This window comes from Choloepus didactylus, chromosome 5 (genome assembly GCF_015220235.1).
Source record: "Choloepus didactylus isolate mChoDid1 chromosome 5, mChoDid1.pri, whole genome shotgun sequence".
Taxonomy (NCBI): domain Eukaryota; kingdom Metazoa; phylum Chordata; class Mammalia; order Pilosa; family Megalonychidae; genus Choloepus; species Choloepus didactylus.
This window is the reverse complement of record NC_051311.1, coordinates 161366989-161391731: the sequence shown is the minus strand read 5'-3', so window position 1 is coordinate 161391731 and position 24743 is coordinate 161366989. Positions and strand designations below refer to the sequence as shown.

Genomic DNA, 24743 nt, shown 5'->3' with positions numbered 1-24743 from the left:
TCCCAGACGCCACCTAAGCTCACCTTCTGTACCTCTTCTGCACAAAGCCCATTCCTCCCTTTACTTCAAGAGAAAGTTCTGTCTCCCGGATGTCTGCAAACTGCTCTGACTAGACCCTCTTAACGCCATCTCTTATCCCCTCACTTACACAGAGGCTGCTTTTTCCAAAATGCATAAAATGCACCCATCTTGGCTAATTCTTGAGGCATTAACCAACCAAATCTTACATTCTTCAAGGCCTAACTCCAGGGTTAGTTTCTCCAGGAAGCTTCAAGCATGATTTGGATACATTCTTTCAGGTACTAGGCAGGCAACATGAGTGCAGCAGGTAGCAAATTTAAAATCTACGGTTACTCTGATTTCCCACACTCCTAGCGAGCTAAGGCGTCCTTATAACTAAGTGACCTGGGGGCAGCATAGCCCACATTTCCATTTCAGAATAAAAGAGAGGGTAAGAAGAATCTTTTCCCACTCCTTAGAGTTTCTGGCATAGCATTTGTGGTGGTTTGGAGCTATGTACCCCAGAAAAACATGGTCTTAAACTTTATCTATTCCTCTGGGTGTGAACTCATTGTAAGTAGGACCTTTTGATGACGCTACTTCAGTTAAGGTGTGTGTGGCCCATCTCAATCAGGATGGGTCTTAATCCTATTACTGGAGTCCTTTATAAGAAAATGAAATTCAGAGAGAAAGAGAGAAAAAGCCACAGAAGCAAGAAGCTGGAAGTCAATGGAACCTGGGAGAGCAGGGAGTGACCAGCAGACACTGTCTTGTGCATTGCCATGTGGCAGAGGAGCCAAGAACCAAGGATCACCGGCTGCCAGCCCCAGAATGTCAGTCCCTGGGAAGAAAGCATCACCTTGATTTGGACTTCTCCAAGCCTCAAAACCGTGAGCCACTACATGGTATTTATCTAAGAGTGCATACGTTCAATGGAAGACTACAAGCAATGAAAGACAACAATAGCCATGAGCAATCTTCAAAATACAGTGAATGAATCTTAAAACCACAATGTTGTACAAAAGAAGCAAGACACAAAAAGATACATACTATATTCATTTTCCTATATAAAGTTAAAAACAGGAGAAACTAAACTATAATATGGAGGGATTCATATTTTGGTTGTTAAAACATGTGAACTTAACACTTGACATAATAGGTTACTGTTTTGCGATGGTATCGGTATAGTCATTTGAACTACTGTGTATATTGTAAGACAGAGCAAGTGAGTAAACATATTGATGTTCGTGGGAACCAAAGTTCTCCCTGTGGGAGGAGGGGTATACAAATCTAGAATGAGAAAAGATAGGGAGGAAGCCTATGATGCTGTATTTGAATCAGAGGTAATCTGCACGAGCTCATATATTTTTAAAAATATTTCTTAGCTCTGTTCACTATGGAGAAGCAATGGCACTCCATCAGCAAAGAGCACAGCCAGTGACTGGCTCTTGGTTTTTAGACACCATTCCCCAGTCGACATAAGTAGGGAGTTGGCAAGAAATGGCTTGGGTAGGGGAATTCCAAAGTTCCCCTCTACTGTTTCAGAAAGCCCAAAATGCTCACAGACGAATGGGGATATGTCTAAAGGATGTAGGAGCCAGCTTGAAGGGCCTTGCACTCCTCAAACTTGGAACCATTTGGACACCCAACAATCATGGCAATGACAGAGTAGAACACACCAGGAAGGGGCATGCAGGGGGCTTTCTAACAAGGTTCCGTTTCCTGGGCTGTGGTTACGTGTACATGTGCTTTACGATAATGTGTCGCACTGTACACTTATGCATGATGAGCTTTTCTGTCTGTGGACGATTTTCATGACAAGAAGGGCCAAAAAAAAAAAAAAGCAAGTAGGAGATTTGCATATATCTATACACAATTCAGCAAATACCTTTCCCCTGTGCAGAATGTGTGGGAAACAAGACAAATAAGTCACAGGTCTTTACCTTGAGCAGGTCATAACCTAGTGAATATTATCACTTTATGTTCGTGTCAATCTAGAGATCGCTACTAAGTACAGGTGCAGAAATAGTGTATGTCATATGCTACCTTTTATATAAGAAAAAGGAAGGAAAATACATATTTGCTTGCATTGGCTAGAGAATCAATGATAGGATACACAAAAATGTATTGCAGATTTATTGTACCCTCCTAAGGGAGGGTGAGGGGGTAGGGAGGTAGATGGGGTAAAAAAAATGGGTAAACTGGGGAAAAAATGGATAAAAATGGGAGAAGATGCTCAATGTTATGGGAATGCTCAGGAATGATTACGGTTTGCAAACTTTCTTCAGTATGGTAGGATCATGTTGGAAGCAATGTAGTTATTTTAGTTTATTGGATTTTCTTATTCTTTTGTTTTGTTAAGATTTGTTAATTGTCTTGGGGTATGGTAGGGACATGCTGGAAGCAATACAATTATTTTAGGTTATTTGTTTTTCCTATTCCTTTGTTTTGTTTTGTTTGAATTGTGTTTTTTTTGATGAAGTCAAAAAAGCCACTGCATTAAAAAAATTAGCTTCAATGTGGTTATTAAGGTTATTTGGTTTTTCGTATACCTTTCATTATGGTTTGTTAATTTTCTTGGGGTATGGTAGGAACATGTTGGAAGCAATGCAGTTATTTTAGATTATTTGTTTTTCTTATTCCTTTTTTGGATATGGTTTATTAATTTTCTTGGGGTATGGTAGGAACATGTTGGAAACAAAGTAGTTATTTTAGGTTATTTGTTTTTCTTAATCCTTTGCTTTGTTTTGTTTGAAATGCTGTGGTTTTTCTTATTGTTTGTTTTAATTTTTTGATAGTTAAAAAATTTTAAAAATGGGTAAACTGGGAAAAAATGGATAAAAATGGGAGCAGACAGTTATGGATGCCTTGTTCTATCGTTCCGATTTTTGAATAACGGAATCTATTATCTATTCAAAACAACAAAAAATAACATTTAAAAATAATGAACATTCTTGATTAAGAAAAACACTTATTTAAAATATACCTGAAAAAAGAAATAGTAAAAAGAAAACTCATGAGCATTGTTACAAGTCACATAGCAACTTATTAGCATAAAAGTAAACCAAGGGACACTCTAAGGGGGTTGGTTTAAGGGACCCAGCGACGCTACCTTTCTTGTTCAGCTGCAAGACGGAAGGCGGGGGTGTGGTCACCTTCAGAGCCAGACCGTACGCGCCGCGGAAAGAATGGCTGTCCCTGATGATGAAGGATCCGGGCTCCTTGTCCTTCAACATGGCGATGGCTGGAAGGACGGGAAAAGAAAGAAGTCAAGGTCTGCGGTGTCAGATGCCATCTCCTTTCATCTGTGCCATCGAGGGGTGCTCTGGGCTCAAGCCTACAAAACCAGCCCCCTTGCCAGGGCATCCCCTTGCCCTTCTGCAGGAGGGCCCTGTAGTGAAGCAGGACACCTTCCTGTCTGCAGGTGAGGGGCCCTGGTGGAGAGCCAGGGTGACACACACATCCATGGGGAGCCCGGCTGTGAAGGCGGCCAGGGGAAAGGGGGTGGCCCTCTGTGGGGCTCCGTCCCGGATGCTCTCTCTTATACAGGGTATCTGGTTACTCCCCCAGAACCCAGGGGTTCAGGAAGGTTCCCCCCACCCAACAGCCCCCACCATGGCGGGTCCCCTCAACAAGCAACAGGGTCCAAAGATGGACAGATGGTGCAGGAACTGGAATCCCAGCTGTCACAGTGCACCCCTGCTCCTTCTCCTCTTTGGAACCATCCCCAGTGTGCTATTTTTCAGAAAGATTTTAGACTATATAAGAGAAGAGAAGTTTCTAACCACATTTTCTGAAGATAGAAAGGCTATACCCCCAAAGGTACTGAACAGCTAACACAAATTCCAAGATTCGCCACAGGGAATGGCAGAAGGGTGGCCCCGGGGCAGCCATCTCTCCTGTGGCATCTGAGGCGGACATGGCCGACTGAGGCCAGCCTACAGGGCCCGTCTCTATGTGGCCGCTACCCATCAATCGGGGTGGACGGCTGAGCAGAGCAGTGCCCACCTTGCCCAGGCAAAGCTGGAGGGCATTTAGCTAAACACAGCTATTGCTCAACACATGAAACCCAAACAAAACCCACCTCTTCATGCTCAAAATCTGGCACTCCTAGTCCTCCCCCAGGATAGAGGGAAAAAGACGGACAGTGTTAGCGTAACGTCAGCTTCAAGTTGGATGCTTCCCTGACCCAGCCCAGAATTTTCTCTGACGACAGGAATATATCTCTGAGTTATATTCACAGAAAAAAAGAGAAATCTAGGGATTTAAAGTATAAGTTATATAAAGTTCCAGCTACAGCATCACTGTCTCTTTTTTTTTTCCATGCTGAGGGCTCTGTCTAGACAGATTAGGGCATGGGATATGAACCATTAAATGGCAGGCCATCCCTGTTACCCTCCAGTAAATAATTTCACAGTGTCTTCTGTCTGAGGCCCCCTTATGGGTTCCTACATTGGCCCCTCAACTACAGGCATGGCATCTGTTGGGCTCTAAGATGAGACAAGGGTTTCATCCACACACTTTTCCACAGCCCTGCACCCTTTCCCCGGGGCTGAATTAGGAGATGCAGGATAAGCTCAACACCCTTCTCGTGACAAGGCAGGAAATCATAAACTGGTCATCTGGAGGGGAAAGAGGGGGTGGAAAACAGGGACTCTCAAAGTGAAAGAGATTTGGTTCCAACCCCCAACAAGGGTGTAATGCCTGATACTTGTGGAATGAAAGCCGGTTAGAGCTTCAACCAACATCTGTCAAACCAAGATGGCGGCCCAGGGGGCTAAGGGGAGGGAGAGCACCAGGGCACAGAGCAGGGAGCTCTCTGGCATTTTGAGGACAGGCCTCTAAACCATGCACACAACTGCATTTTTCCTCATAATATGCTTTCTAAATTTGAGGGCTGAACATGTATTATTTTCCTTAAGTAGGGAAAATCTCAGAAATTTTTTTTCAATTATGATATATCTCAACAGACCTTTTTTTTTTTAAATAGAGCTTTTAAAAAGCTATGCTGGAGGCGGGGCAAGATGGCAGACTGGTGAGCTGTATGTTTTAGTTACTCCTCCAGGAAAGTAGGTAAAAAGCCAGGAACTGCGTGGACTGGACACCACAGAGCAATCTGTCTTTGGGCATACTTCATACAACACTCATGAAAACATGGAACTGCTGAGATCAGCGAAATCTGTAAGTTTTTGCGGCCAGGGGACCCACGCCCCTCCCTGCCAGGCTCAGTCCCGGGGGAGGAGGGGCTGTCAGCTCCAGGAAGGAGAAGGGAGAACTGCAGTGGCAGCCCTTATCGGAAACTCATTCTACTGATCCAAACTCCAACCATAGATAGACTGAGACCAGACACCAGAGACTCTGAGAGCAGCCAGCCCAGCAGAGAGGAGACAGGCATAGAAAAAAAACAACACGAAAAACTCCAAAATAAAAGCAGAGGATTTTTGGAGTTCTGGTGAACACAGAAAGGGGAAGGGCGGAGATCAGGCCTTGAGGCGCATATGCAAATCCCGAAGCAAGGCTGATCTCTCTGCCCTGTGCACCTTTCCTTAATGGCCCTGGTTGCTTTGTCTATTAGCATTTCAATAACCCATTAGATCTCTGAGGAGGGCCGTTTTTTTTTTTTTTTTTTTTAAATCCTTTTTGCTTTTTCTAAAACAATTACTCTAAGAAGCTCAATACAGAAAGCTTCAAAGAATTGAAATTTGGGCACGTCAAGTCAAGAGCAGAACTAAGAGAGCTCTGAGACAAAAGGCAATAATCCAGTGGCTGAGAAAATTCACTAAACAACACAACTTCCCAAGAAAAGGGGGGTGTCCGCTCACAGCCACCATCCTGGTGGACAGGAAACACTCCTGCCCATCGCCAGCCCCATAGCCCAGAGCTGCCCCAGACAACCCAGTGTGACGGAAGTGCTTCAAATAACAGGCACACACCACAAAACTGGGCGTGGACATTAGCCTTCCCTGCAACCTCAGCTGAATGTCCCAGAGCTGGGAAGGGGGAGCAGTGTGAATTAACAGAGCCCCATTCAGCCATCATTTCAGCAGACTGGGAGCCTCCCAACACAGCCCAGCAGCCCAGAACTGCCCTGGGGGGACGGCACTCACCTGTGACATAGCACAGTCATCCCTCAACAGAGGACCCAGGGTGCACAGCCTGGAAGAGGGGCCCACTTGCAAGTCTCAGGAGCCATACGCCAATACCAAAGACTTGTGGGTCAGTGGCAGAGACAAACTGTGGCAGGACTGAACTGAAGGATTAGACTATTGCAGTAGCTTTAAAACTCTAGGATCATCAGGGAGATTTGATTGTTAGGGCCACCCCCCCTCCCCGACTGCCCAGAAACACGCCCCACATACAGGGCAGGCAACACCAACTACACACGCAAGCTTGGTACACCAATTAGGCCCCACAAGACTCACTCCCCCACTCACCAAAAAGGCTAAGCAGGGGAGATCTGGCTTGTGGAGAACAGGTGGCTCGTGGACGCCACCTGCTGGTTATTTAGAGAAAGTGTACTCCACGAAGCTGTAGATCTGATAAATTAGAGATAAGGACTTCAACTGGTCTACAAACCCTAAAAGAACCCTATCAAGTTCAGCAAATGCCACGAGGCCAAAAACAACAGAAAATTATAAAGCATATGAAAAAACCAGACGATATGGATAACCCAAGCCCAAGCACCCAAATCAAAAGACCAGAAGAGACACACCTAGAGCAGCTACTCAAAGAACTAAAGATGAACAATGAGACCATAGTACGGGATATGAAGGAAATCAAGAAGACCCTAGAAGAGCATAAAGAAGACATTGCAAGACTAAATAAAAAAATGGATGATCTTATGGAAATTAAAGAAACTGTTGACCAAATTAAAAAGATTCTGGACACTCATAGTACAAGACTAGAGGAAGTTGAACAACGAATCAGTGACCTGGAAGATGACAGAAGGGAAAATGAAAGCATAAAAGAAAGAATGGGGAAAAAAAATTGAAAAACTCGAAATGGACCTCAGGGATATGATAGATAATACGAAACGTCCGAATATAAGACTCATTGGTGTCCCAGAAGGGGAAGAAAAGGGTAAAGGTCTAGGAAGAGTATTCAAAGAAATTGTTGGGGAAAACTTCCCAAATCTTCTAAACAACATAAATACACAAATCATAAATGCTCAGCGAACTCCAAATAGAATAAATCCAAAAAAACCCACTCCGAGACATATACTGATCACACTGTCAAACATAGAAGAGAAGGAGCAAGTCCTGAAAGCAGCAAGAGAAAAGCAATTCACCACATACAAAGGAAACAGCATAAGACTAAGTAGTGACTACTCAGCAGCCACCATGGAGGCGAGAAGGCAGTGGCACGATATATTTAAAATTCTGAGTGAGAGGAATTTCCAGCCAAGAATACTTTATCCAGCAAAGCTCTCCTTCAAATTTGAGGGAGAGCTTAAATTTTTCACAGACAAAGAAATGCTGAGAGAATTTGCTAACAAGAGACCTGCCCTACTGGAGATACTAAAGGGAGCCCTACAGACAGAGAAACAAAGACAGGACAGAGAGACTTGGAGAAAGGTTCAGTACTAAAGAGATTCGGTATGGGTACAATAAAGGATATTAATAGAGAGAGGGAAAAATATGGCAAACATAATCCAAAGGATAAGATGGCCGATTCAAGAAATGCCTTCACGGTTTTAACGTTGAATGTAAATGGATTAAACTCCCCAATTAAAAGATATAGATTCGCAGAATGGATCAAAAAAAATGAACCATCAATATGTTGCATACAAGAGACTCATCTTAGACACAGGGACACAAAGAAACTGAAAGTGAAAGGATGGAAAAAAATATTTCATGCAAGCTACAGCCAAAAGAAAGCAGGTGTAGCAATATTAATCTCAGATAAAATAGACTTCAAATGCAGGGATGTTTTGAGAGACAAAGAAGGCCACTACATACTAATAAAAGGGGCAATTCAGCAAGAAGAAATAACAATCATAAATGTCTATGCACCCAATCAAGGTGCCACAAAATACATGAGAGAAACATTGGCAAAACTAAAGGAAGCAATTGATGTTTCCACAATAATTGTGGGAGACTTCAACACATCACTCTCTCCTATAGATAGATCAACCAGACAGAAGACCAATAAGGAAATTGAAAACCTAAACAATCTGATAAATGAATTAGATTTAACAGACATCTACAGGACATTACATCCCAAATCACCAGGATACACATACTTTTCTAGTGCTCACGGAACTTTCTCCAGAATAGATCATATGCTGGGACATAAAACAAGCCTCAATAAATTTAAAAAGATTGACATTATTCAAAGCACATTCTCTGACCACAATGGAATACAATTAGAAGTCAATAACCATCAGAGACTTAGAAAATTCACAAATACCTGGAGGTTAAACAACACACTCCTAAACAATCAGTGGGTTAAAGAAGAAATAGCAAGAGAAATTGCTAAATATATAGAGACGAATGAAAATGAGAACACAACATACCAAAACCTATGGGATGCAGCAAAAGCAGTGCTAAGGGGGAAATTTATAGCACTAAACGCATATATTAAAAAGGAAGAAAGAGCCAAAATCAAAGAACTAATGGATCAACTGAAGAAGCTAGAAAATGAACAGCAAACCAATCCTAAACCAAGTACAAGAAAAGAAATAACAAGGATTAAAGCAGAAATAAATGACATAGAGAACAAAAAAACAATAGAAAGGATAAATATCACCAAAAGTTGGTTCTTTGAGAAGATCAACAAGATTGACAAGCCCCTAGCTAGACTGACAAAATCAAAAAGAGAGAAGACCCATATAAACAAAATAATGAATGAAAAAGGTGACATAACTGCAGATCCTGAAGAAATTAAAAAAATTATAAGAGGATATTATGAACAACTGTATGGCAACAAACTGGATAATGTAGAAGAAATGGACAATTTCCTGGAAACATATGAACAACCTAGACTGACCAGAGAAGAAATAGAAGACCTCAACCAACCCATCACAAGCAAAGAGATCCAATCAGTCATCAAAAATCTTCCCACAAATAAATGCCCAGGGCCAGATGGCTTCACAGGGGAATTCTACCAAACTTTCCAGAAAGAACTGACACCAATCTTACTCAAACTCTTTCAAAACATTGAAAAAAATGGAACACTACCTAACTCATTTTATGAAGCTAACATCAATCTAATACCAAAACCAGGCAAAGATGCTACAAAAAGGAAAACTACCGGCCAATCTCCCTAATGAATATAGATGCAAAAATCCTCAACAAATACTTGCAAATCGAATCCAAAGACACATTAAAAAAATCATACACCATGACCAAGTGGGGTTCATTCCAGGCATGCAAGGATGGTTCAACATAAGAAAAACAATCAATGTATTACAACACATTAAAAACTCGAAGGGGAAAAATCAATTGATCATCTCAATAGATGCTGAAAAAGCATTTGACAAAATCCAACATCCCTTTTGATAAAAACACTTCAAAAGGTAGGAATTGAAGGAAACTTCCTCAACATGATAAAGAGCATATATGAAAAACCCACAGCCAGCATAGTACTCAATGGTGAGAGACTGAAAGCCTTCCCTCTAAGATCAGGAACAAGACAAGGATGCCCGCTGTCACCACTGTTATTCAACATTGTGCTGGAAGTGCTAGCCAGGGCAATCTGGCAAGACAAAGAAATAAAAGGCATCCAAATTGGAAAAGAAGAAGTAAAACTGTCATTGTTTGCAGATGATATGATCTTATATCTAGAAAACCCTGAGAAATCGACGATACACCTACTAGAGCTAATAAACAAATTTAGCAAAGTAGCGGGATACAAGATTAATGCACATAAGTCAGTAATGTTTCTATATGCTAGAAATGAACAAACTGAAGAGACACTCAAGAAAAAGATACCATTTTCAATAGCAACTAAAAAAATCAAGTACCTAGGAATAAACTTAACCAAAGATGTAAAAGACCTATACAAAGAAAACTACATAACTCTACTAAAAGAAATAGAAGGGGACCTTAAAAGATGGAAAAATATTCCATGTTCATGGATAGGAAGACTAAATGTCATTAAGATGTCAATTCTACCCAAACTCATCTACAGATTCAATGCAATCCCAATCAAAATTCCAACAACCTACTTTGCAGACTTGGAAAAGCTAGTTATCAAATTTATTTGGAAAGGGAAGATGCCTCGAATTGCTAAAGACACTCTAAAAAGAAAAACGAAGTGGGAGGACTTACACTCCCTGACTTTGAAGCTTATTATAAAGCCACAGTTGCCAAAACAGCATGGTACTGGCACAAAGATAGACATATAGATCAATGGAATCGAATTGAGAATTCAGAGATAGACCCTCAGATCTATGGCCGACTGATCTTTGATAAGGCCCCTAAAGTCACCGAACTGAGCCATAATGGTCTTTTCAACAAATGGGCTGGGAGAGTTGGATATCCATATCCAAAAGAATGAAAGAGGACCCCTACCTCACCCCCTACACAAAAATTAACTCAAAATGGACCAAAGATCTCAATATAAAAGAAAGTACCATAAAACTCCTAGAAGATAATGTAGGAAAACATCTTCAAGACCTTGTATTAGGAGGCCACTTCCTAGACTTTACACCCAAAGCACAAGCAACAAAAGAGAAAATAGATAAATGGGAACTCCTCAAGCTTAGAAGTTTCTGCACCTCAAAGGAATTTCTCAAAAAGGTAAAGAGGCAGCCAACTCAATGGGAAAAAATTTTTGGAAACCATGTATCTGACAAAAGACTGATATCTTGCATATACAAAGAAATCCTACAACTCAATGACAATAGTACAGACAGCCCAATTATAAAATGGGTAAAAGATATGAAAAGACAGTTCTCTGAAGAGGAAATACAAATGGCCAAGAAACACATGAAAAAATGTTCAGCTTCACTAGCTATTAGAGAGATGCAAATTAAGACCACAATGAGATACCATCTAACACCGGTTAGAATGGCTGCCATTAAACAAACAGGAAACTACAAATGCTGGAGGGGATGTGGAGAAATTGGAACTCTTATTCATTGTTGGTGGGACTGTATAATGGTTCAGCCACTCTGGAAGTCAGTCTGGCAGTTCCTTAGAAAACTAGATATAGAGCTAGCATTCGATCCAGCGATTGCACTTCTCGGTATATACCCGGAAGATCGGAAAGCAGTGACACGAACAGATATCTGCACACCAATGTTCATAGCAGCATTATTCATAATTGCCAAGAGATGGAAACAACCCAAATGTCCTTCAACAGATGAGTGGATAAATAAAATGTGGTATATACACACGATGGAATACTACGCGGCAGTAAGAAGGAACGATCTGGTGAAACATATGACAACATGGATGAACCTTGAAGACATAATGCTGAGCGAAATAAGCCAGGCACAAAAAGAGAAATATTATATGCTACCACTAATGTGAACTTTGAAAAATGTAAAACAAATGGTTTATAATGTAGAATGTAGGGGAACTAGCAGTAGAGAGCAATTAAGGAAGGGGGAACAATAATCCAAGAAGAACAGATAAGCTATTTAACGTTCTGGGGATGCCCAGAAATGACTATGGTCTGTTAATTTCTGATGGATGTAGTAGGAACAAGTTCACTGAAATGTTGCTATATTATGTAACTTTCTTGGGGTAAAGTAGGAACATGTTGGAAGTTAAGCAGTTATCTTAGGTTAGTTGTCTTTTTCTTACTCCCTTGCTATGGTCTCTTTGAAATGTTTTTTTTATTGTATGTTTGTTTTCTTTTTAACTTTTTTTTTCATACAGTTGATTTGAAAAAAGAAGGGAAAGTTAAAAAAAAAAAAAAAAAGAAAAAAGACAAACAAGGAAAAAAAAAAAAAAAAGATGTAGTGCCCCCTTGAGGAGCCTGTGGAGAATGCAGGGGTATTTGCCTACCCCACCTCCATGGTTGCTAACATGACCACAGACATAGGGGACTGGTGGTTTGATGGGTTGAGCCCTCTACCATAAGTTTTACCCTTGGGAAGACGGTTGCTGCAAAGGAGAGGCTAGGCCTCCCTGTATTTGTGCCTAAGAGTCTCCTCCTGAATGCCTCTTTGTTGCTCAGATGTGGCCCTCTCTCTCTGGCTAAGCCAACTTGAAAGGTGAAATCACTGCCCTCCCCCCTACGTGGGATCAGACACCCAGGGAAGTGAATCTCCCTGGCAACGTGGAATATGACTCCCAGGGAGGAATGTAGACCCGGCATCGAGGGATGGAGAACATCTTCTTGACCAAAAGGGGGATGTGAAAGGAAATGAAATAAGCTTCAGTGGCAGAGAGATTCCAAAACGAGCCGAGAGATCACTCTGGTGGGCACTCTTACTCACACTTTAGACAACCTTTTTTAGGTTCTAAAGAATTGGGGTAGCTGGTGGTGGATACCTGAAACTATTAAACTACAACCCAGAACCCATGAATCTCGAAGACAGTTGTATAAAAATGTAGCTTATGAGGGGTGACAGTGGGATTGGGAATGCCATAAGGACCAAACTCCACTTTGTCTAGTTTATGGATGGATGTGTAGAAAAGTAGGGGAAGCAAACAAACAGACAAAGGTACCTAGTGTTCTTTTTTACTTCAATTGCTCTTTTTCACTCTAATTATTATTCTTGTTATTTTTGTGTGTGTGCTAATGAAGGTGTCAGGGATTGATTTAGGTGATGAATGTACAACTATGTAATGGTACTGTAAACAATCGAAAGTACAATTTGTTTTGTATGACTGCGTGGTATGTGAATATATCTCAATAAAATGATGATAAAAAAAAAAAAAAAAAGCTATGCTTTAACTTTGCTGTGATGAACCCTCGTGCGGTTCACACTGGCCAGGGCCCCTCAGGAAGCTGACGGCCAAGCCCCAGGACAGGCCCACATCCCTCTCAGTCCCCAGTAAGTCAGGCTAGCGTGTGCCAGCAAAAGGTAGCCAGAGGATAATTTTAGACTTGTTATTTTTTAAGACAGAAATGAGCTTAGGAGCCTAATGTGCTGAAGTTGTAAAAACGGAATTTTATATATCCCACATGCCAGACGGACACTTGGCATCACGATTCCCTTTTAAAGCTGGTGGCCTGGAGCGGAGGGAAGGGGCGTGAATGTGGTTTCTTCCCAACTTCTTTTCCCTACAATGAATACTTTCAAAGACAGTGACAGAAATAAAAGTCTAAGAAAATACAGCTGGAACAATAATATTTAATTTCTATTTGACTTTACTTTTTTTTCCCCTCCTAAGGTATTTTATGCCTCAGAAGAAAAACAAGGAATTAATCTTGCAAAAGTAAAATGTGATGAATCACACTCCAAAAGAAGCTATCTTGTCTTTTTTTTCCTGTTTCTCCTATACAGCTACCTGAAATTTCATTGTAGCTTTTTAAGAGGATATATCCTGATGGTTAAAACAAAAACAAACTAAAACCCATATCTGGCCTCATCTCCTAGGTAGCTAGATGAAAATTTCAAAAATTTCATCATAGCTTTTCTAGAAGAGGACACATCCTGATGGTTAAAACAAAAACAAAATGACACCTAGACTCAGTCTTGTTTGGAGAAGTTGGCACAATAGAACATGGGTTTGTCTGTACACAGGTATCTTTACTAAATATCTAGGAAATGGAAGAAGTCACGCTTTTAGAGTCCAGTCGGAAAAATCACACAGTGAAACATTTTTAGATGGGTCTACTCAAAGAAATAATCTTAAATGTGTTGTTAAGATTAGGGAAATGAAAATAGTAACTGTGACCATTTATCAAGCATCTACTGTTGCTGGCAATGAGGTTAAGTGTTTCAACACAGCATTTCTCGCAACCCTACATGGCAGATATCACCGTCTCTGAGCTACAGAAGAATCAAGGGGTGGATTCCAACTCAAGCCTGTCTGTCCTGAATTTGGAGCCTTCTGCACAACATCACTCTTGCAAGCACAATCAGAGAAGAGGGCAGCCTCACCCAGCACATCAGCCTGGTTTAGAAAACTGGATCAACTGAATATGGAGCCTCTACAGAGTTGTCTCGAACCTGGCTTTTGCTAAGAACCTTCCACAGTCTTTCCAGCTGGCCAAGACACTGTAGCTGATGGTGATGGCCATTGGAATTATTGCAACAAGAGCAAGGGATAGAAAAGTAGCAATAGGGACAGAGCATCCGGCCACATCAGAGCCCTCAAAACAGTGGTGAGTACCATTTTCACAGAAGGCCAATTCAGGAGATTAAGTCTTTCCAGGCCATTTCCCACCCCCCCCACTTAAGATGACAATAGCTTCATTGAGTTCATGCACATTCTTACAACTTCTATCATCTACTTAACTGAATAGAAGCATAGCAATGAGAAAATTTGGCAGTGCTATTTTTCAGCCACGAAACTATTCATCTCTAGGCATTTCTGAGAAATAACTGTAAGGGAAGAGCTTGATGGTTTTTCTTCCTGAGGTCAAGATACTTCGAGCCAATGTGGTTTCCCACTGACCATGGGCAGCTTGCTAACGAACCCTCACTGTTTTAAGTCATTCATTGCCTTTCTCCAATCCACCATCCACCAAACTAGCCCCCTGGGGATTAATTTCATTTCCTGGGTATCTTGATCCCAGTCTTCTGATCATTGGAAAGGCATGGCCCAGCTCCAACCCTGCCTGTGAAACATCAGTCTTTCCAAGGTAATCCCAAAGGTGATGAGCCCTACATGCCACCAAAATCACACTTCCCAAGAACGACACCCATGCCGCGGTGTCATCCCCTTCAGTGAGGACTGTGCAGCCCCTGTGGACAGACACCAGGATGTCATAGGGGCCAGACACAGGATGCTGATCACGCCAGGAGGCAGCCCCTCCTCCCAAGTTCTCCCTTTTGCACATCTCATGTCTTGGTAAAAAGTGATATATTACCCAGTTGCTCAAAAATACGAATGATTGCAGATTTTTAAAAACTGCCTTTAGGCTGAACAAGCCCACATGTCATCGGTCAATTCCACCACCAGTCCTTATCACGAAGAGCTGTGCTTTCGTATCTGAAGACACAGAAGAGGGCAGTGCCGAGGCAGCAGGGTCCTTGTCATTGTAGAACAAACCCGTTAAAAAGAGGGATGGCTCTCCTTCCTTTCTGACCTCCATCTTTTGTGGCTTGGGATTGGAACAGGGCTGGGGGTGTCCGTGCAGGTGCCAAAGGTACTGGTCTCCTCTCCTCACTCACTAGTTGTGGTGGTGGTGACGCTGGCCGAGCTGCTGGTGCGTTGAAGCAGCCAAAAATGACATATCCCACACTGGAATGTTTGGCCAGTGCCCATTCCCCTGCCAGCTCTTTCATTAGTACTGAGTTTTTCCTATAAAAATTTAAAGAACTCTACATTTTCCCCTGCAGCCATGCCATAAAGGGTAGGTCTTGCTTTGATTCAAAACCACACCCAGTCAACAGTTCTCTGACATCCTCACGCCCACAAGGAACCCAAGTGCTCAAGCGTGGCACAAGTCCCAGGAGGCCGGGCCTTCCCGACATACCTTGTTCTCTCGAAATATCTGGCTTGTACCAGAACTTGGATGTGTCTTGAACAAATTTCACTGTCACGTGTTTTTCACCTGGATTATCTGCAAAACAAAATTCAAAAAGTGTTAACTGCAAAGGGTGTCTTTTTATTGCCACATCTCACCTCTGATTATTAATATAGAGGCTCAAAGTTCAATTTCCAGGGCAGGGATGGGCGTGTGGTAAAAGGACAGAAAACTACATTGGAAACGACTATCTTGGAGATGGCGGAAACCACTTCAATAACACTCAACGAATACAACATAAGACTTTGGTTAGGACTTTGCAATAAATTTTTTTAAAATACAGAGAAAGATATAAGGTAAGATTGGTGTTATTTGATCAGTCTTGTTATTTCTTATACATTTGAAATCTCTCATAATTAATTTTTGAATGAAGTCATTTAATTTACAAGAGAAAGTTATTTTAGAGGAACAATGATTCTGAGTGAAAAGAACCACCGCAAATGACTGCTTTATGCAGTGTTGGAATGCATCTAACTTGAACAGATGCAGAAGCCAAGATGAATGAATAAGAAGCACCAGATCAATATTTTGCTTGTGTGATAGTGAGACGGAAAAGCTGGGATTCACACAGACAGACTTAAGGACTCTGGATTTTTCTTTCAAGGCGATCAGCCCAGTAATAGACATTGGGCTCTGGTGGGAACTGCATTCCAGTTCATTTAATCCATCCCAGGGGCCCTTCCTTTCCAGAGTGAAGCTGGAGGTGAGTCCTTCTACAAGAGAGGAAACACGCCTACCTGGCAAAGGTGAGGCTGCTTCTGAAGCCTTGGAAAATTCTGGAAGGACGTTGGGGAAAGGGATGCTGATGGTGCTCCCACTGTGGGGGCTGGAGAAGCCGCTGGAGGACGGGGAGACGGAGCCAAATGAACGGTCTCCCTCTGAGGCTCGCTTCTTCTCAGGAAGGGGTGGCTGCCCGGGGAGGGTCACCCCGGGGCCCTGCAGGCTGGGGCCGTGCTGCCCGCTGTGTCCAGCTGCCACTGTGAGAAAGCTGTGGGACAGGAAGCCATTGTCGGCAGCCCCTGCTGCTGTCAGCGGGGCACTGGGGGTGGCGGATGCTCCGTGGGAACCAGCCAGCAGGGCCCCTGGGTCTGCCCCAGGCAGCAGACCACTGCCCACTGCAGGACCACTGAAGCTCAGGAAGGCCTGGCCGCTCGGTGTGGCCAGAGCGCCTGGCGGCTCTGCCAGCGTGTGCTCATGGCTGTTGAAGGCGACCTGGAGCTCTGGAGGCGGGAAGTGGGACAGCATGGGCGAGTCTTTGACGGGGCCGGAAAACTCCGAGGTGCCAAGGACACTCCCCGTGGGCCGGCTGCTTCCCAGCATAATGACAGCGGACTTAGGGCTGGTCTCTAACCACTGGTGTTCTGCAGTGCTTAAAAGACAAACCAAAAGAGAAGGCGAGGTGCCTTATGAGAGGCTTCGGATCGGCAACAACATGTTCTTCAAGATAAGTGCAATTAGTTCCCACTCTTTGAAGTCCTCCCCAGCCCGCTGCCCTGCACCCCAGGATGTGTGTGTGCACCCATAGGGAAATCAGTGAACCCCTTCACCGTGGTCCTGCAATCCTGGGTGCCAGTGTCAACCATGGCACGCGTCACTATGCAGAGCACCGTTTGTTTATTGTGTGTCTTGTATTTCCCCATTTTGTTCATCTTCCCTGATTTCTAACATGGGTGCCTGGCACACAGTTTTCAAAAAGTTTGTTGGATGAACCAGCTGACCGAGGGATGCCAATGAGAATATCGGAAATTACCATACATTTAAGAATACAGAAAGTTGGGTAGCAAAACACCAAGTAATAGATGCATAGTTCAGTAACAAATGCTTATTGGGCACATACTCTGGGTGGGTGATACCAAGTGCTTGCCTGAGATGCTTTTTAAAATGAGAAAGGAGGTGAAATTAAGGAAGTTAAAGAAGGAGCAATATAATATGCCCATACACAAAGAAACGTATCCCTATTCTGGATAAGAGGAGTGGCACCGCATACAAATTTATGCACTGGCAATGCCTGCATAAGGTAAAAATAGGACATTTCTCTCTCTCCGTGGCCCCCTTCCTTTCTGTGCTCCCAATCCCACTGAAATTGATTTTTCTACATTGCCCTCTATTTCCAATGTGTTCCTGTATGTTCCCCTACACCGGCATAAATGCCATGCTTCCATGAGCCAGCCTCGTCTTGCACGTGGGCCCTAGAGCCTGTCTCCGCCCCAACCATCACTCCAATTTCCAGCCCTGGGCAGGGCCTCCTTCCTGGCCCTAGATGCAGAGAAGAGCCGGAGACGCAGCACGAACTTGCCCCACCACAAACTCCGTTTCCAACCTCAGTTCAGACCCTGTGGTCAGGCAGTGCTTTTACGGATACCCAGGTTTTAACTTTCCAAATCTCGGTCAACTCAGCAGCTAACTGGAGCTGTCTCAGTTTTCCCCTTGAACCCAGTTCTAAATCCATGCTCATTTCTACAGCTCTCTGCCTCTTAACAACTGGAGCCTACCTTAGGAATGAAAAAATCCTTATTCATCATTATAATTTCAAAGAGTGACTTTTTTCAATTGACAATGGTAGCCTAATGGGAAAACAAGCTTTCCACGTTCCCGTCATCTTGGTGAGCATTTTTAAGGGGTGCAAAGACCCATCTTCCTACCTCTCTCTCCTCTGGGCAGGGCTGTTACTTGCAATGGTGCAGGCAGACGTAAAAGCCTGTTGAAAGGCAGGCGTGGTTGGCATGTCGGCCCGAAGCATGGCAGACTTGGATCCAGTAGGGCTCTCTGACATCCCTACGGAATGGTTCCGGATCTCAGAGCAGCCACGTGGTTCTGTACCAGGACAAAATAAAAGACAGACAGACCTTTGTTAAAGGATTTGCTGGGTTGTATAACTTCAGGCTCTTTTCTTGTCCATTTCTGAAAGCTTTAAGTGTCCATGTCTCTACTGAACCAGTACAGTGAAAGAGATGGCAGGTTTGCTCTTGCTTGTCTCTGCTTCCAAAACGGGAGATACCTAGTGTCAATTCCCACATGTGGTTTTCAACAAATTATGGTTAATTCATCAACTTAATGATGGAATATGTGATAAGTGTCATGTCTATTGGGCTGGTCCTCTCAAGGCTTCTGTCACTAGTTTAAAGCCAGTTTACTCATAATTACTTATGGTGTTTATAAACAAGTGCACTTCTCAATTAGTAAGTGGCAAGGCCTTTCTTTGCAAGCCAGCAAAGAATGTGTGGCCAGAGGGAAAACCCTCTACCAAAGCAACTCACTCTCTAAAAAGGGCAGGACCTATAGGTGCCAGGCCAGGGAGGGGTTCACTTAACCCTTGTGCCGGTTTGGATGTATTGTGGCCCCCAAGATTCCATTATCCTTGATGCAATCTTGTGGGGGAGAATGATTAATCTTTTTGATTGGGGTGTGACCTTTTGATTGGATGTTTCCGTGGAGACGTGCCCCACTCAACTGTGGGTGATCGCTTTGATTGGATAATTTCCATGGAGGTGTTACCCCACCCATTGAGGGTGGGTCTAAATTAAATCACTGGAGCCATATAGATGAGCTGACAAACAGAGGGAACTCAGTGCAGCTGTGAGTGACATTTTGAAGAGCAACCGAGAGTGACATTATGAAGAGGAGCTACAGCCAAGAGGGACAGTTTGAAGAATGCGCAGGAGCTGAGAGAGGAGCCACAACTTAAAAATTTTGAAGATAACCATTGAAAGCAGACGCCAGCCACGTGCCTTGCCAGCTAACAGAGGTTTTCTGGATGCCATTGGCCATCCTCCAGTGAAGGTACCCAATTGCTGATGACTTACCTTGGACATTTTATGGCCTTAAGACTACAACTTTGTAACCAAACAAACCCCCTTTATAAAAGCCAATCCATTTCTGGTATTTTGCATAAGGCAGCATCAGCAAACTGGAACACCCTTCCATTTGGTTCCAAGAATATCTGTGGCCATGTGGTCACTGTACACTGAGCAATGAGCAGGGGTCATGCACTCTGGGTTGTGCTTTCTACAAAATACCACCGAGCTTCAGGACAGCCCAGCCCAGTGCTACTATCATCCCGTGAGGTTTAAGGAAACACCATCACCCACATGGAGAACGTGACGCAGAGCTGGGATGAGAACCTGCCCCATCTGATGCCCAAACGCATGTATACTTCACGGAACTGCACGCATTCCATTTATAAAACTTCTGCCCCGTATATGATCTAGGCTCTCCATTATTTTTTGATACCTTCCTTTCCCATTATTTCTGGATGCTTTAAACTTGTCTTAGATGAAAAACTTTGGGTGATCCATGTTGGTGATGGTAGCACAATAGTGTGAGTGTCATGAATACCATTGAATTGCATATTTGAAGTGGTTAAAATGGGAAATTTGAATTGTATATATATATATATATGCAACTACTACAAAAGTTTTTTTAAAACAAACAGCAACAAAAACACACCTTAATTTTTGTTTTTTTGTTTTAGATTTTTTTTTTTTAGTAGGCTTTAAGAACTGGACACATCTGCCACAGCCAATAAAATAATATTATGAGAAATACAGGTCATTTTTGCTGTCTGCTTTAAAACAAGGGAAGATTGATAAGAAAGGTTTCCATATTGTTCCTATTACTCAACTCCTGCAGAGACGGCATCAAAATTTAGAGGTTCCCAAAAGCCTTTGCTTCCACCTTGATGCACAAGTGTGCTTTAAATAAGTATGCTAATTTAATTACCCTGAATAAAGGCTATTTCTCTCTGAAAATAAAAACTTATAATAAAATGTGACACCAGAATCACACTCTTTATAAAAATGTGAATTTCCATTTACTAAGAATCAAAATTAAGGGATTCCCAAAAGCCTTTGCTTCTACCTGCATGTCCAAGATTATTTCCTAATATGCTTTAAATAATTAGGTTAATTTAATTATCTTGAACAAAGGCTATTTTTTCTCTTCAAATGAAAACTTATAATAATAAAATGTGACACCAGAATCACACTCTTTATAAAAATAGGTATTTCCATTTACTAAGAATTCCTTGAAAGGAATTATCCGTGGCATGAAAATAAAATATCTCTAGGTTTGCATTAAATTCAAGTATCAATAAGAACCCATCTGTAGATTATCCGGATGGGGTAAGAAATAAGATCCCCAATGTGAGCAAACTATTCTCCAGTCCACTCATGCGACTGCTCAAAGGCAGGATGTGATTTTAATGTTTTTTTTTTTCAAAATGGATCTCTTTACAAAATTGGCCCTATGAATTCACAAATGGAATTACTAAAATGGTTACACTTTGTTCCACTAAAGTAAACAGCCTCCCACTCCACCGAAAGAGAAAAGAAATGCTTTAAAAACTTACCGTGTTACCACATATGGGGAACAAGACACTTTTTCTGTCATATGCCAGCATTTCAAACAGAATTAAAGATTAATGGCTTACCTTTTTTTAATTTAGCAGCATATTTCCCTAATTAAACTTTATAGATTTCTGAGATAGTAATCAGCACACACAACACGTGCAACATGTGGAAATTTTAGTTTCTAAAGCATCAACATTCTTGGTTATCTCACAGAGAGAAAGTGCACTGCAAAACATGTCTTTAAAAACAAAACTGCTTTATGTTTTGAGGTATAACTGACTTACCAAAATGTGCAGATATGTAAACTGTACAAGTTTTGACATATGTAAAATCCATGAAATCATCACACAACCAGCTAATTAACATATCCATCACCACCAACAGTTTCCTGGTGCCCCTCTGTCACCCCACCCCTTCTTCTAACCCCAAGCAATCAGTGATCTGGTTTCTGACACTTTCCACTAGCTTGCATTTCCTTGAATTTTATATGAATGGAATCATACAATATGAATCCTTTTTTTATTTTTGCCTACTTTTACTCAGCATAATTATTCTGAAATGTATCAATAGCTCATCCCCTTTGTTGCTATGTAGTTTACCATTATATGGATATATAATTTTTGTTTATCCATTTTCCTGTCAATGGGCATTTTGGTTGCTTCCAGTTTGGGGCTCTTACAAATAAAGCTGCTAAGAACATAGATATTTTTTGCACTGAAATATACTTTCAATTCTCTTGGGCAAATGCCTGTTAATGGATTGGGTAGATTACAAGGAAGGCATACATTTAACTTTTCAAGAAGCTACCAACCTGTTTTCTAGAGCGGTTGTACCAATTTACATCCCCACCAGCAATACAAGTAGGCTCCTGTCCCTACAAATCCTGGTCAACACTTGATAGGGTCAATCTTTTTAATTTTAGCCATTCTAGTGAAATGTAGTAATGTCTGCTTGCGGCTTTAATTTTCATCTTTTAATGACTAATGATGTTGAGCACTTTTTTTGTGTGCTTGCTGATCATTTTTATGTCTTCTCTAGTGAAATGTCTATTCAAATTATTTGCTTATTTTAAAATATATATATTCTGGACACAAGTTCTTCCATAGATATATTATTTGCAAATATTTTCTCCTGTTCTTCCATCTGCATTTTTATTCACTTAACAGTATCTTTCAAAAAGCACAAGTTTGTAATTTCAGTAAAGTCCAATTTATCAAATTGCTATATTATGGATAGTGCTTTTTGTGTTGCATCTACAAAAATCTTTGCCTAGCCCTAAGTCACAAAGGTTTTTTCTATGTTTTATTCCAGAAGTTTTATAGTTGTGAGTTTCACACTTAGGCAGATAATCCATTTTCAGTTAATTTTTGTGTATGGTGCAAGGTATGCATAAAAGTTTCGGTCTTTTTTTCACATGGATATCCAATTGTACTGATACTGTTTGCTGAAAAAGACTATCTTTTTTTTTTATCACTGAATTATTTTTGTGCTTTTCTCCAAAATCAGTTGTTCTACATACATGTGTCTATTTCTGGACTCTAGATTCTGTTTCATTTATTCGTTTATCTCATACGAAAGGTATACTGTCTTGACTACGGTAGCTTTATAGTAAGTCTTATATTAAGGTAGTGTTAATCTCCCAAATTTGATTTTCTTTTTCAAAGTCGTTTTGTCCTTTAATTGGGGGTATTTATACCATTTACATTTAATGTGATTATTGAGATGGTTAGGTTTAAATCTATCATTCTGCCACTTGTTTTCTATTTGTCCCATGTATTCTTTGGTTCCCTTTAACCTCCTTTTCTACCTTGTTTAGGATAATTGTATATTATTTTCTGATGCCATGTTATCTCCCTTTTGGGCTTATTAACAGTAACTCCATGTATATAACTAATAAGCCAACAAAGGAGATCAAGTCTTTTAAAAATATACAATTATCCAAAAGAAGGGAGAAAAAAAATCTTTTATTTACCCATGTAGTTAACCATTTTCAGAGCTTTTCATTACTTTAAATTGATCCATATTTCCATCTGGTATGATTTCCCTCTAAGGTACTTCTTTTAACATTTGTTGTAATACCAGTCTGCTGGTAATGAACTCTTCCACACTTCTGTAAGTCTAAAGAAACGTTATTATTTTACCTTCATTTTTGAAAGATATTTTCACTGCGTATAGAATTCTAGACTGACAATATCTATCTATCTGTCCATTGTCCTCTTGCTTGCATGGTTTCTGACAAGAAAGCTCTTGTCATTTTCATAAGTGTTCCTCTGTAGGCAATGTGTCAACTCACCGACCCCTCTGGCTGCATTTAAGACTTTTTTCTTTATCATTGATTTTGAGCAGTTTCATTGTAACACGTCACAGTGTGGTTTTCTTCACTTCTTTTTTTGCAGCACATTTTTCACATTTATTTTTCTTTATGTGCGGTACAGTCCATGAACCTCAGAAAGCAAGTGCAGGAGGAATCATTTCTTTCTGGGGACAGCAATAAAGGCTTCCAGGAGGAAGTGGTATTGGAGGGAAGCCTGGAAGGAAGGACAGGTGGGATTCTGACGGATTGAATGAGGACAAGGAGTGTGCTAGGCTTGACTGTTCCTAGCGCAGGAGCTGCCCAAGGTTCTCTAGGACATTCATGCTATGGAATTAATGAATGACCAAGCAAAGACTCAGAGGAAAAAGGAAAAGCCCGGAGCACGATGTGGAAACACTGCTCAGAGGCTGGTTCAGAGGAGTGGGATGACAGATACATACTGACCAGCCAAGAGGTTCCCACGCCAAGGAGCAGCACAAAACCTCGGAATCAGAAAAATGTGTTTCTCATATGTACCCCCCAGAGCTGCTGTAAGAATGACACGAGTTCATATGTAAAAGAGTGTGGTCCCCGGCACACGCAGAGTTTACTCAGAGACATTAGCGATTTCTATAACCAACGGCGCTGCTGTACATTCAGAGTTGTGCCAAGTTCCCACTCCACGAAGATATAGACAATCCGACTCTAAGACTCAGAAACCCTGACCCTGCTCCTATGGCGCCTGAGAGCTCTAGCAAATAAGAAGAGACTGAAGGAAAATAAATCCTGCTTTGTTCTTCCTACCACTTCACTCGTCCCAGAAAATAGCAAGCCCAGCACTTGCCATGAAAGTGGGCATTATTTATATTCCCCTCGCACCAACTCTGGGGCAATACGACTCTGTTTTGTCCCCTCTTGTTGGAACCATCCCCTCCAAACATGCTACAAGACTTAACCCTTTATTTGAAGAAGAGGGGGTACCCAAAGCGCCAAGGGTCCTTATGTATTCCAAAGTCCTCAGCTCAGGGAGACCTCAGTTTCCAATGCCATTTCTTCTGCAGAAGCTTGGATCCACTGCATGCTCTGAGATGCAAGCCAGCTAAAAGCAACCACCACATGGCTGAATGCCACAGCAATGTAAACCACTCACTAGTTGGGTCTCGGTAGAAAAAGGAGGTGCTCTTCTTTCACAGTTAAGCGGGTTTCTGGCCATATTTTCGGGTCTGCACAGTTACCACTAGTTACAATTATTGCCATTGCAGACAATGATGAGGAAGAAGATGACAGCCACCTTTTACTAATCACCTATCATGTGCCAAGGACAGTGCTTGGCAGATTTGGATATATTATGTCTCCCAAAATGCCATTATCTTTGATGCAGTCTTGTGTGGGCAGGAAATGTACTGGTGTTGATTGGGTTGGAGACTTCTGATTGGATGTTTCCGTGGAGATGTGATCACTCAACTGTGGGCAAGATCTTTCATTGGATAATTTCCATGGAGGGG

At 41.8% G+C, this 24743-nt stretch overlaps 1 protein-coding gene across 6 annotated transcripts in view; it reads right to left on the bottom strand.

The window, feature by feature from the left end:
- Window positions 1-24743, bottom strand: part of TNS3 (tensin 3) — a 390960-nt gene that overhangs the window by 21265 nt on the left and 344952 nt on the right. For all 6 annotated transcript variants that reach the window (XR_005217079.1, XM_037837214.1, XM_037837219.1 and 3 more), the window contains 4 exons: window positions 18240-18411; window positions 16335-16966; window positions 15547-15633; window positions 3113-3244 (listed from right to left, as the gene is read on the bottom strand). Coding sequence is in view for 5 of the 6 variants with exons in the window: in XM_037837214.1 (XP_037693142.1) it covers window positions 3113-3244; window positions 15547-15633; window positions 16335-16966; window positions 18240-18411 (1023 nt within the window). In the remaining variant the exon portion in view is untranslated. The remainder of the gene's footprint in view (window positions 1-3112; window positions 3245-15546; window positions 15634-16334; window positions 16967-18239; window positions 18412-24743) is intronic.